The 14,993-nt window shown below is 31.5% G+C and overlaps 1 protein-coding gene across 1 annotated transcript in view; it reads left to right on the top strand.

Moving 5' to 3' along the window:
• LOC111628926 (MOB kinase activator-like 2) overlaps positions 1–14,993 on the top strand; it is a 54,265-nt gene that overhangs the window by 29,563 nt on the left and 9,709 nt on the right. The window contains exons 2-4 of the mRNA XM_023372786.1: positions 13,968–14,131; positions 14,201–14,297; positions 14,371–14,495. Coding sequence (XP_023228554.1) covers positions 13,968–14,131; positions 14,201–14,297; positions 14,371–14,495 — 386 coding nt within the window. The remainder of the gene's footprint in view (positions 1–13,967; positions 14,132–14,200; positions 14,298–14,370; positions 14,496–14,993) is intronic.

The following is a 14,993-nucleotide window of genomic DNA, read 5'->3' as shown; positions in this document are numbered from 1 at the left end:
GCAGTGGTTCCCAACCTTTTTTCATTAGCGTACCCCATGACATGTCATATCTCTAGATTGTACCCCTCATTTAAGAAATTTAGTGAGTACCCGTATTGTTAATTTTACATATTGTAACTTTAAATTAAAGAAAAAAAAGTAAATGAAAAAATGTATAATAAAGTTGTGATTGTTGCAAGGAAATATTTTACGTAATAATTTTTTAATACTATTAGTTTGTGATACATAATATATTATTTTTTCTGCCATAATAACTAACTTTTTTCTGTACCCCTAAGCAACCTATCGCGTATCCCAGGGGTACGTGTACCACAGGTTGGGAATTGCTGCTCTACTGTATTAGATAATAGATTAATGAAGTTAGAAGAAAGGCATAGATTAATGCTATATGGAGGCTTTACGTTTTTGTCTATCTTCATTAATTAAAAAGCATTTCTAATTTTGATGGATATGTTATTTCCAATAAACAGTAATGTCTGTCACTGTCTCTGATAATGGCATCTGAAGAACAGCATAACCATGACATTTCTGGGCAGTGCACTCTTCATTGAGCAGATAATATCTGTAGAATTTTCTATCAGTATATTATATTTGGATCAGCTGGAGATATGTGTTGGTTTGTTTTCCTATATCTTTTTCTTGTTCCAAAAATCTGGCTAAGCCTTATTGCTTGTTTGTATTCTTCCTGTTTAAACTTGCTGGTTTGTTCCAAGCTTATAGTAAACTTGTTCTTGATTCTATTTTTTTTCTTCTTTACTAATAAATAGTAAGATTTGCTTGCATCTAACAAGAAGTCTAGCCCTACATGAGCAAAAAGCATTAATCATTTTCCATTGTTCATTAAGCTGAAAAAATAATACTGTATATGACCATTAAGTTAATATGTTTATGGTGAATTCTTTTATCAGTTCTCTTATGTTCTATGTTGATGACAGCAAATCTTGCATGTACTTTCTTCTTTTGCAATAAACAATAAAGATTTTTAAAATGTTTGCATTAATATTTTTATTTTAAACATTAAACAAACATTTTTATAAAAATATATCAGTACAAATACATTTTTATAAAATTAAATTTTAATTATATTTTAAAAAAGTGATTAAAAGAGATGTAATATAGATGATTAACTTTCCTTTGGGCACTTCTACTAGAATTTGTTATCTAGATTTATGTAGGTATGTGCATTTGTGGAATATATTCACCAAAATACCTGTATATTTTGGAAGAATATATACAGCTATTTTGTATTTTTGAATATATTTGAATATTTTGTGTAGCATTATGAAAATGGCTTGTTTATTTTAATTTTTTCCTGTTCTAATGGATTTTATACAAAAAAAATCATCTTTAAAAGTGACAGGAAATAAAGTTATTTGTTAAAACTATTTTCATAACATCTATGTAAGTTATATGTGTTTGTTGCTATGTTGTTTTCAAATTTCCACTGCAAGAGGAAGCTTTACTATAGCACCATCTGATTTAGGCAGGAAGCATATATCCAAATCTAGGATATAACCTATGGCTTTATAATTGGGAAGTGGTGTATTTTGCATATCTCTACAGACAAACTGATAAGAATTATTTTTGCTTTTATTAAGATATATTTATGTATTCTTGTAAAATTTACGTTGATTATTTTGAAGATTCTTACATAAATATAACTGTTCTCAATAAATTTACACATTTTATTCTTTTTATACTATAAAAATGTTTCTCAATAATTGAAAATATAATGCTAGACTTTTGTACATTACTATTCAACTTTAATTTTAAAATAATGTTTTTACCAATTTTTAAAACTGATAATGTTTTCAATATTTACATACTGTTTTTAACCATTTCTCAAAAAGGTTCTTTTATAACAAAATTATTTTACATTATTTTCTTTAATTTTTTTACTAGTTTTACAAGTTAAAATGAACTTTTTTCAATATAAATGTTTGACAATTCAGAAATAATCCACTACAATTAGATAAAATTATATGAAATAATAGAAAAATAAATTATATCTAACTGCATGCAATATTAATTTATTTGGAAGTTTTAAAGTTACTTATCTATTTATTTGTTTATTTATTGGGCTGCAATTTGAAAAAATTGTAGACCCATAAATTCCTACTGTTGTCTGTCCTTCCTTAATCTGAAGAATGAAGTTACATAGATTAAAGCCAAGACCAGATATGGAAAGATTGGGGGAAGGAAGCCCAATTAACTATACACAAATTTCTGATGCAAACTGGAAGTTATTTCAATTCAAAAATTTTTCCTTGAAAGGAGTTAGATAAATGACCAGCATGACTCTTGCTAACAGGAAAAGTATGATATACAGGGGCAATACACTAGTAATTTGAAGTGGAGAGTGTNCTGACGTCCGCTAGAACGAACGGCCACTGAAAACGGTGGCGGAGGTTGAGCCCGAGCGTAACTAGCTTGGTACCGTACGTTCGTATCGGTGTACCATTTGCCGCATAGAGCTTCACGGCGTGGGAGTTGTCCTGCGTGCCGTTTCCCGCGAAGGGTAAAACGCACACATCGCTTCCGCTATCCACCAAGTACTCACGGTTGGAAACGGGGTCGAAAATGAATAAACAGCTCTTGTTATCGGGTCGGAAATCGCATCGGGCCGTTTCGTGCGATTTCCTTAAGTTTCCCGACTGGCGGAAAGAGCATGGGGAACGGCAGCGTTTTGCCTCGCTCCCGTATTTCTGGTGATACCAGCAAAGGTGGCTAGCATCTCCCTTGGGCGTCTTTGAGCGCCGCTGCCACTGTGCTCTGCCTTGCCTGGACTTGTCGCGGGGCCGAGCTAATCGTTCGATTCTCTGACTAAGGGATTCTATTTGTGCCTGGAGCTCGCTTAACTGGGCTTGTGTATTATCGGGGCCTTTTTGGACTTCGTCGACGTTCGCGTGCGTTACCTCTCCTATTTTGTCGGCCATGATGGCCAAGTTTTCTAACCCGTCGTTGGAGGCTGCCAGGATCGCTTGGGTCTGTTGCGGCAGTCATTGTAGCCATAAGGTTTTTAGAAAGTCTTCCCCTAATTTATTGTTGGCTAACTGCCTCATTTTTCTTAATAAATGTGATGGCTTTTCGTCTCCCAACGCGATATCCGAGAATAGCGCTTTGATTCGCCTTTGTTCCGAGTCTGAGAAATCGGCAAGCAATCTGGCCTTAAGCGTATTATAACGGTTTTCGGCCGGTGGGTTGAGGACGATGTCGCTTACGTAGTTCAAGACATCGGAGTTGAGAGCAGACACGACAGAGTAGTACTTGGTACTGTCCTTTGTGATGCCCGATATGGCGAACTGGGCCTCTGTATTGGAGAACCACAACTCTAGGGTCTTGTCCCAAAATGGAGGTAGTTTGAGAGCCACTCTGTTCACTTCTGCAGTGGGTTCGGGCTCTGCCATCTTTGTTCGGCTGCTTGACCGGCGTGGAAGAGAAAAAGAGGCCTACCTGTATTTCCGTAAATGGCATCTGGGCTTGGGAAGGTTCGGTGTTGAGCTCCCACGTTGTCGATCACGTTCGGCTCACCAGTGAGGGGACCATTAATGGTTCCTCTAAATAGTTGAAGTTAGTCAGATTGCTCAATCCGATCGCATCCGCGAACGGAATCGTCGTGGCGTCGAGTTATACATTCTAGGGTTGAAAGAAGGATCCGGATGTCGTATTCACTAGTTTATTTACCGATAATTACAAATCTATGTACAGATGGTTAGAACAACGCCGATCCTATAGACAAAGGTCGGAGAGTGGGGATGAGCGTCCGAACCTGAGCACGTCGACCCAAAAAGAGTGAACCTCGACCTCTGACGTCACACGGGTTGGGGACGGTGGTCAGGCGCAGTGTTGCCGACCGCCGCACATCAACTGTTAAAGATGGTTCTGCTTCAACTAGTGCAGAGAGAGCATCATCATCAAAGTCAACAGGTCTTCCAAAGTCATGGTTCTGCTTCAACTAGTGCAGAGAGAGCATCATCATCAAAGTCAACAGGTCTTCCAGTACGAGCGTTATCCTCCACACTAAAATCAGTATTTCTTTCAAATCAGTAAAATCTTTCAAACCACTTCTGCGCAGTCCTTACACAAATTACAGTTTGATTATGAACAGTATTTAATTTTTTGGCTGCATTTGTAGCATTCTCATCACTTAAAAATAAAAAGTATAAAACATGTCTCTTATATTTATCTGTTACTTCCATTTTAACGAAAATAAACAACTGAAATGTTCCCAATTCTGAACAGTATTATATAAATGAGATCCAATTTAACACTTCAGTGTAAAAAGTATCACATTAGACTGGCATTTTTAACAGCAAAACAAGATTTTTATCAAAGTCATAAAATAGGCATGAACTTATGGACTGACCTGATACTTTCTATATATATTTGTATGTTTTCAGCCAATAAAGAAAAATTTCAAGCTGTCATGTGTTGGAGCATTCTGCTGGATTTGAATTCAGTAATATCAAAATTATTTGTGAAAATTTAAGTTCTGTTTTCTGTTTAATCTATGGATTTAACCATTATAATACAGTAGACCCCCCTATAACACAGTAGATATGTTCCGTGTTATATGAATTCTGTGTTGTATGAGTCACTTAGATTTTACAAATACATGAGCTGTTCACAGCCCAGCACTTGTGCAGTTAGAGGGTATGGCTGTTTGAAAGGTTTTCTTCCATAAAATTAATCAATTTTAGATTAATTTGACTCAAACATTTCCAAAACATGTATAATTTTTTGGAAATAATCCAAATAAAATATGCTATAAACAAAAAATTGTAAGAATACTTACTGAGTGTACACCATTCGAAGACACCATTGCTTAACCTTGTTTTCATTGCGGAGCGGCTCATTAGACGGAGGACATGTGTTTCCTGATAAGTTATTCTTTCTGTGAAAAATTCGCTGAACTTTGGAGACATCATTAATAGAAATATAATTTTTTTGGCCATTGAATTATACAAACACAATCACAATTATTTTGCCATGTTATACAAATCCGTCTCATATGAACCCGTGTTATGAGGGTCTACTGTATATTCACTGTATAAAAATAAAACTTTACCTTACAAGATTTTATAATATTTCTTTTTAGTTTTCTGGAAACAGAATTTTCTTTATTATATATAACTTTATTATTCAACTTTTGGACATTTTTCTTCTTTTAAGATCTTAGCACAATGAATCAATGATCATGCTGTAGTTGCTACACACTCTTCTGGAAAGCTTTTTTATATATTGGGAGAATCCTTCTTTTCTAGTCTTCTGGCAAGCTAGATTTAATATTTCAAGTAGCCGTTTCTTTCCCATTTCTTCTAATGCTTTGATTAAATTCAAAATTTTCTCTCCTCCAAGATACTTTCCATTTCTTTTATTTTCTTTAATACTCTCTCATTTCCAACATTCTTTAATACTCTGGATTTCCAACATTCTATCCTATCCTATCCATTTAGTTGTGTCCAACACTTGATCACTCTATGGATCAAAGCTTTTCATGCCTCTCTATCTTGCATAGCCTCCTTCAATTCCATTATACATAATTTAGTGTTGCTTTTGACTGTGTTGAACCACTGAGTTTTTGGTTGGCCTCATGCTCTTTTCCCACTAACCATTCCCAGCATGATTGCCTTCTCAAGGGAGCTGGTTCTCATTATATGATCAAAAAAGGACAATTTCTGTTTAGTTATCTGGGCTTCCAGTGAGATTTTCGATTGGACTCTGTCTAAGACAGTTTTGTTGGTGATCTTCATTGTCCATGGAATGCATAAAAACCATCTCCAACACTACAGTTTGAAAGCATCTATCTTCCTTCTGTCTGTTTTCTTTAGAGTCCAAGTTTCACAGCCATATATGGCCATAGGAAAAATAATTGTGCTAACTAATCTGCATTTAATTTGGAGGCAGATGTCTTTGCTCTTCGAAAAACTGTTCATGCTGATCATTGAAGTTCATCAAAGGGCTATGCGTCTTCTGATTTCAGGACTGCAATCTCCATTACGGTCGATTTTGGACCTGAGGAATATGAAATCTTCCACTACCTCGATTTCTTCATTGTTGATCACTATTTTGACTTCAGTATTCTTTGCAGTAGTCATTATTTTGATCTTCTTGAAGTTAAGAAGCAGCCCTACCTTTGCACTTTCATGCTTGACTTTCAGAAGTAGCTGCTCTAGATCTTCCTGACTGTCCACAAGCAGCGTGGTATCATTTGCATATCAGAGATTATTAATGTTCTTGCCTCCAATTTTCACCCCAATGTTAGACTCATTCAAATCTCCTTTCCTCATCGCCACCTCTGCATACAGATTGAATAGTGATGGTGAAAGGATACAGCCTTGGCATGTACTCCTTCTGATCTTGAACCAGTTTGTATCACCATATGGTGTTTTTACAGTGGCTTCCTGACCAGTATATAATGATCGTATGAGCTGCGTGATACAGTGAGATTTTCATTTCCTTGAGGCACTTCCATAACTTGTCATAATCAATACAATCAAAAGCCTTTGAGTAATCAATGAAGCATGTGCATAGATCTTTTTTGTACTCCCTCGCTGTTTCCGTCATCCAATGAAGATTAGTGATATGATCATGTGTTCCTCTTCCTTTTTGTAAACCTGCCAGTACATTACATCTGGCATCTCTACATTATACAAACAATATTTTTTGAAATTTATTAATTTCTACAACATTCTGAAATATGTTGGCTTAAAAAAGAAAATGATGCATTTTGTTATTGTAGGTGTGAACCGTAGGGGAGGTCAGAGGTCTCCCAGTTTGCCACTAGTCAGGATGACAAATCAGGCAAGTGAAGGGAGAGAATTTTGGGGTCGACGATAAGGTGAAGGGTGTGATCAAGTAAAGGAGTCTACCATTTTTAACCAATATAACAACAATTTATTAAAATAAGCCAAATGGACACAAAGACTACACAAATAGCGTTTCTAAACCGCCTAATTTCTCGAGAGAGAGATTTTCCCGCTTTTCATATCTCTTTGTAGGTTCTGTGACGAGTAAGTCCATGTAGATATGTAATTGTACAATAAACGATGTTTTTAATCCAGTGAGCACAAATTTAAAAAGTTTGCGACTGGCGATGATGTGTTATCGACGACCATAGATTGGAATTCGGTGGGTTTGGAGAATCGGCGTGATGTCTTCGGTCCGGCGTTCGTTACGAGACTTCCTCGAGAGGGGTAAGAACTGTCTTTTATAGCTTTTTGTGGGGAATTTCCACCACGTGATCGGATGTTCATGAGCTAAAGGTTATAGGTGTTCAAGGCACCTAAAACAAGTGACGAAAGTTGGATGTTAACTATAAAGTTTTCTGCAAGATGAGCTGCAAGTTCTGCAGAGAACAATAGATGTTGATAGTTATGACAGGAAGGTTTACATATTCCCAGCTAAGATAGTTTTTTTTTTCTAATTTGTTACATAAACGAAAGTAAATAAATTAATTTTTTGTTAATAAAAGAGCGTAATTTTCATTACTAAAATTCCGGATCTCACATAGGTTCCTATAGTACAAAGTTTAGAACAGAACATTTTGTTTTTTCTTTCAATTTTCTTTAAGCAACAGGAAGAAAACAGTATAGGCTTCCTGCCTATATGTTTTGTGCTACTGATGGAGACCTCTTGTGGTAAAATAGTGAACTTTGTAGTTACAAACAACAGAGTTATGACTGAGCTAACATGAGAAATTCAATAAATTTTTCCTCTGGAATAAAGAAATGAAATATAGCATGGTACTTAGCATGTAATACTTCTTACAATAAAATGGGTAGTTTTTTAAAATTTTTCCAAATGAAAAAGATAGAAGAAAGTTATACAGTAGAGCGTTGTTTATCCAAAAGTCAGTTATCCGAAAGAATTCCAGTCGGCAAATTTAAATTTCGTTAGTGCTGTGGCGCTGCAATCTTTGGCTATATCTTGGGCTATTCCAATATTTCTTTTGTTGGTGTGTGTTTTTTAGCTGTCAGCACTGGCACTTTTGTGTGGTGTTTTTCCGAGGACTGTGTGTCGTGCTGAATCGAACTTTTTTGATACTAGATTAACTTCTAAAGTATAATTTTTTTTTGTTTTTATAATTTTCAATATATTTATTTTGTTTGTACAAAATAAAGAAATAATTTTTAACGATACAATAGCCACGATTATTATTTTAAAAAGTTTATGTTAGGCTTAACATTGACGAAAATTCAACGTGAAGTGACACGCAACGGAGAAAAATTTCAACATGGGATAAATTAATATATTTTTTCGTACATAATCAGTTATCCGAAAATTAAGTTATCCGAACAACCCCAGTCCCCAATTGATTCGGATAAAGGATGCTCTACTGCAGTGGTTCCCAACCTTTTTTCATTAGCGTACCCCATGACATGTCATATCTCTAGATTGTACCCCTCATTTAAGAAATTTAGTGAGTACCCGTATTGTTAATTTTACATATTGTAACTTTAAATTAAAGAAAAAAAAGTAAATGAAAAAATGTATAATAAAGTTGTGATTGTTGCAAGGAAATATTTTACGTAATAATTTTTTAATACTATTAGTTTGTGATACATAATATATTATTTTTTCTGCCATAATAACTAACTTTTTTCTGTACCCCTAAGCAACCTATCGCGTATCCCAGGGGTACGTGTACCACAGGTTGGGAATTGCTGCTCTACTGTATTAGATAATAGATTAATGAAGTTAGAAGAAAGGCATAGATTAATGCTATATGGAGGCTTTACGTTTTTGTCTATCTTCATTAATTAAAAAGCATTTCTAATTTTGATGGATATGTTATTTCCAATAAACAGTAATGTCTGTCACTGTCTCTGATAATGGCATCTGAAGAACAGCATAACCATGACATTTCTGGGCAGTGCACTCTTCATTGAGCAGATAATATCTGTAGAATTTTCTATCAGTATATTATATTTGGATCAGCTGGAGATATGTGTTGGTTTGTTTTCCTATATCTTTTTCTTGTTCCAAAAATCTGGCTAAGCCTTATTGCTTGTTTGTATTCTTCCTGTTTAAACTTGCTGGTTTGTTCCAAGCTTATAGTAAACTTGTTCTTGATTCTATTTTTTTTCTTCTTTACTAATAAATAGTAAGATTTGCTTGCATCTAACAAGAAGTCTAGCCCTACATGAGCAAAAAGCATTAATCATTTTCCATTGTTCATTAAGCTGAAAAAATAATACTGTATATGACCATTAAGTTAATATGTTTATGGTGAATTCTTTTATCAGTTCTCTTATGTTCTATGTTGATGACAGCAAATCTTGCATGTACTTTCTTCTTTTGCAATAAACAATAAAGATTTTTAAAATGTTTGCATTAATATTTTTATTTTAAACATTAAACAAACATTTTTATAAAAATATATCAGTACAAATACATTTTTATAAAATTAAATTTTAATTATATTTTAAAAAAGTGATTAAAAGAGATGTAATATAGATGATTAACTTTCCTTTGGGCACTTCTACTAGAATTTGTTATCTAGATTTATGTAGGTATGTGCATTTGTGGAATATATTCACCAAAATACCTGTATATTTTGGAAGAATATATACAGCTATTTTGTATTTTTGAATATATTTGAATATTTTGTGTAGCATTATGAAAATGGCTTGTTTATTTTAATTTTTTCCTGTTCTAATGGATTTTATACAAAAAAAATCATCTTTAAAAGTGACAGGAAATAAAGTTATTTGTTAAAACTATTTTCATAACATCTATGTAAGTTATATGTGTTTGTTGCTATGTTGTTTTCAAATTTCCACTGCAAGAGGAAGCTTTACTATAGCACCATCTGATTTAGGCAGGAAGCATATATCCAAATCTAGGATATAACCTATGGCTTTATAATTGGGAAGTGGTGTATTTTGCATATCTCTACAGACAAACTGATAAGAATTATTTTTGCTTTTATTAAGATATATTTATGTATTCTTGTAAAATTTACGTTGATTATTTTGAAGATTCTTACATAAATATAACTGTTCTCAATAAATTTACACATTTTATTCTTTTTATACTATAAAAATGTTTCTCAATAATTGAAAATATAATGCTAGACTTTTGTACATTACTATTCAACTTTAATTTTAAAATAATGTTTTTACCAATTTTTAAAACTGATAATGTTTTCAATATTTACATACTGTTTTTAACCATTTCTCAAAAAGGTTCTTTTATAACAAAATTATTTTACATTATTTTCTTTAATTTTTTTACTAGTTTTACAAGTTAAAATGAACTTTTTTCAATATAAATGTTTGACAATTCAGAAATAATCCACTACAATTAGATAAAATTATATGAAATAATAGAAAAATAAATGATATCTAACTGCATGCAATATTAATTTATTTGGAAGTTTTAAAGTTACTTATCTATTTATTTGTTTATTTATTGGGCTGCAATTTGAAAAAATTGTAGACCCATAAATTCCTACTGTTGTCTGTCCTTCCTTAATCTGAAGAATGAAGTTACATAGATTAAAGCCAAGACCAGATATGGAAAGATTGGGGGAAGGAAGCCCAATTAACTATACACAAATTTCTGATGCAAACTGGAAGTTATTTCAATTCAAAAATTTTTCCTTGAAAGGAGTTAGATAAATGACCAGCATGACTCTTGCTAACAGGAAAAGTATGATATACAGGGGCAATACACTAGTAATTTGAAGTGGAGAGTGTATATTTTAAATTAAATAAATTTAATTTTAAAAATTTGATTAAAATTGCAGCCCGGCATTATGATGATGTCACAATAAATAATAACTTATTTTTACTACAATTTTCTCATGAAGATTGTTGACTGTTGTTCTTGAATAAGGATTACATCAATAATTTATATTCAACATGCAATTATTTTATTGTGACATTGTCAGTGCAGATTGTAATTTTTAATCATATTTTTAATTTATTTAATTTAAAATATAGGTTCTCCATCTCAAATTACTAGTGTCTTGCCCTGTACATCATACTTTTCCTGTTAGCAATAGAGTCCTACTGATCATTTATCTAACTCCTTTCAGAGGAAATTTTTGAGTTGAAATAACATGACTTCCAATGCAAACTGGAAGTTTCTATATAGTTAATTGTTGTTGATTTATTTTGTTTCAGTGGTCATTTGAGTAGAGTGACGTATATTCTGATTTGTTTTGCATATTAGAGCATTCTTAGTTAGTTAGTTTTTCCTTTAAATGTGTGTTCGTGGCTAAGAAATTTTGGGAGACTATCTGCTGTTTGATGTGATAATTAACTTCTTTTTTTGTCTTATAGGTGGGTGTAATCTTTTTGTTTGGATAGTTCTCCCCACAATTTTTATGTTTATATTTTGTTTAAAATATTATTTCTCAGTATTGGTTTTGTATAATTTGTATTTTATGTATGTATATTTTGCTTTTTTGTTCTCTGTATTAATTCATGAATTGTAATATTACTGTAGTTTGTATTGCATATCTAATGATTTTGTGGTATGTATTCCCCGTATCATGGGTTTTCCCAGTATGTCTAAATAAATAAATAAAATAAATATAGTTAATTGGGGCCTCCTGCTTCTAAGCTTTCCATATCTGGTCTTGATTTTCATCTATCTAACTCTGTTCTCAAGATTAAGGAAGGACAGATAAGCTGACAGCTGGATGACAGTGGGAATTTATAGATCTACAGTTTTTTCAAATTACAGCCCAATAACAATGAATTTACGCAAATGATTATTTAGATTAAGGATTAAGAAATAACAATTTTTTGAAGTTTTTTTAGATCAACAAAATAAGCCAGACTGGAGAAAATAAAATCAACTATTACAAGAAAAACTTTAGTACAGATAAATTTAACAAAATTGATTGTACATTATAAATTGAGATAAATTTATAATCTTTGGCTTAGTATTTGTGTTATCAAATTGGGTTAGAAGTGTATTAATCAAATCAATACAATAATTTAAACAATCTGAAGTCCACTGAAAGATATTTGTTATATATATATATAATTCCATATCTGGTCTCTTTCAATAGATATTTCACATTGCTTCATAATACTCTGCATTTTCATTATTATTCACAATACAGTAGAATGCCAATTACCTGAGGCAATATGGGCCATTACTATCTTGAATAACAAAAATACAGATAAAATGGATGGCCACAGCCATTTTGGATAAAAAATTGTGAATATAAAAGATTTAAATTGTAGCACTTTTTAAGTCTCTTTTTATGTTTTAGTGAATTTTTTTACGTTATTTATTATAAAGCTAATATGTTTACAGTACAGTAGTTTTAAGAATAAAAATGTGTACTATTGTAGTTACATTTTAATATGAATGGTTTGTCTCACATGATAACAAAAACAAATTATATTGTAATATATGTTATTGCTTTAAACTTTCTTTTATGAATTACAGTACTGTATAAGAAATGTATTGTTCACATACAGGTTTGCCTGAGATAATGCAGAAGCTTGATTAATCAGAGTTCTACTGTAATTTATTTAAAAAAGTAACATTAGCCATATACAGAGGCAGAATATTCTTTTCTTATTAATTAAATTTTTATATGTTTTGATTAGCTAATCTTGCCTACTAATTGCAATATAAGTGGTATGTGAAAAGACATCACTTTTCAAATTAATGTTAGCTATTTTAAAGTACAAAATTCAAAAATCAACTGTTTGCTAGCCATGATGTACAGGCATCCAGCATTTTAATTTTGTTTCTGATGACAATATAATTAACAATTATAGATGTTATATAAATTGTTTCATTTTTTGGTATTAATACATGAACTGATTTTTGGGTTTTTTTTGATAACATATGACAGCATATATTCTGTAGGTAATATATTGGATGTCCTCTTTTCCACTGGGCCATTTACTTTTTCAGTGAGAAGTATGTTTCAACTTAAACATTCCATATAAGTTGATTTTAACAAATGATTAAAAAGTTCATAGATTAACTTTTTAAATAATTTAGCTTTGAATCAAATGGGGTTTTTGGCCAAATACCAAATAATTATTCAGATGTTACTATTGCTGAATACTTAATACTGAATATTTTTGCTATTCTGACTTTCAAATATTTGGCCAAATATCAGATGATTTGTTCAGAACTGCTATCTATATGAATAATAAAATAAAATTAAGAATCATTTTTATTTTTTAGAATCTGTGATATGAAAGTATGAATTAGTGAAATAAATGCATCTTTTTTTCAACACTAAAATAATATAATAAAAGTTTTTCTAAATAAATTAGTTTTGTCAACATTGACTACAGTACCATCTACCAACATTTAGTATCAATTTCTGTTTTTATTTTACCATTGCTTTATGATGAAACCAAAATGTTATTCTAACTGCCCTAGTTCATAACAAAAGGGAAACTTGGCAGTTTGTCATCATCATTTTGATGAAATTTTGCGGATGTATAGGATTTACTTATACTTAAACTCTATCAAAGCCATAGGCTATTGATAGAATTTAAATATAAGTAAATACTATTTAGGCATTCTCAAGAAAATTGGGATAAAAGTTATCATGAAAACAGTTAAAACATAATGGCTCATTGCATCCTGCACATACAATCATTGCTGCTTCATTCACACAGTCTTCATATTTTGCTTTAAAAACAGGATGAAAAATAAACTTTATTAACATTCTTGAAAATATTTCTTTTGTGTGTTATTTCAGACTCAAACTATGCATGTCACAAAAAACTGGTGCACTCAACTGGTTGTGAATTAGAGATTTATTTTAATATCATTTTTGCTATTGGTTTTAAGAAGATAACTACAATTTTGTAATTTTTTGATAAAATTTTTTAACGTGTTTATTAAAATAAACATTGCAAGGCTGACAAAGATGAGTATGTTTTGGTGGGATAATTTTTAATTGTCATGATGGAATATCTTTGTCATCTACAAAAATTTTGTCATTCTATATTTCTATTTTATTTTAATAGGAAGGGTAGAAGGAAGGAGAAAGATGTTGCTACACCAAGTCAAGAAGAAGCTAAACTATACCTTGAACCTGCAGTTTTGGAAATGACCCTGTCAGAAGACAAGATTCGAGATGTGATCGATCTGCCTATGGGATTGGATTATAATGAATGGATAGCATCACATAGTAAATATATATGATTTTCAAAAGTTTCATTTTAGATATGTAATATAATGACAATTATTTTTGTTTTAGCTTTAGCATTATTTGACCATATTAATCTAATATATGGTACAATATCTGAATTTTGTACAATGTCTGGTTGTCCTGACATGAATGGGCCTTCATCAAGGTATGTTAACAAAATGTGTTAAGTTTTAATACATTGTAAAGTCACAATTAAAATTTAAATGTATTAATTTTAGGCAATATTTATGGTTTGATGAGAAAGGTAAAAAATGTAGGGTGGCAGCTCCTCAGTACATAGATTGTGTTATGACTTTTACACAAAAGACTGTAAATGATGAAAATATATTTCCAACTAAATTTGGTAAGTATATTATTTATTAAGTTTAATCAAAAAAGATTTTAACTTATTATTAATGTATATCAGTATATTATTTGTGGAGAGTTGGTAAATACAAGTGTAGAAATATAGAAAATAAAGTGTAGAAAAATAGTAGTAGAAATATTAGAACTGTTTTCATTACTCACTCAAACTGGAACTTGGCAATTCTACAGATAAACATACCTTTTTAATCCAGCAAACTGACTTCAATTCACTAAACAAAGTTCTGATGTTTTTGAATTTTGTTCTAAGATGTAATTTTGGAAAATAGCTTGAAGATGATAGCTTGAAAATGGCTAGAAGATGATGGTCATCTTCAAGCCATTTTCATTAAATGATGTTTAGAAATGTTCATTTAGTAAATTAAAGTCAATTTGTAGGATTAAAAAGATATGTTTATTTGTAAAATTTTCAATTAAAAACAGATGAATATTTCAATGATTTCATATAAATATCATATATGCACTTTCAATTATTAGG

This window comes from Centruroides sculpturatus, unplaced genomic scaffold (assembly GCF_000671375.1).
Source record: "Centruroides sculpturatus isolate CEXI.00-Female unplaced genomic scaffold, Cexi_2.0 scaffold573, whole genome shotgun sequence".
Lineage (NCBI taxonomy): Eukaryota > Metazoa > Arthropoda > Arachnida > Scorpiones > Buthidae > Centruroides > Centruroides sculpturatus.
Note: the sequence above shows the minus strand (reverse complement) of the source record. Positions and strands in the feature narration are given on the sequence as shown.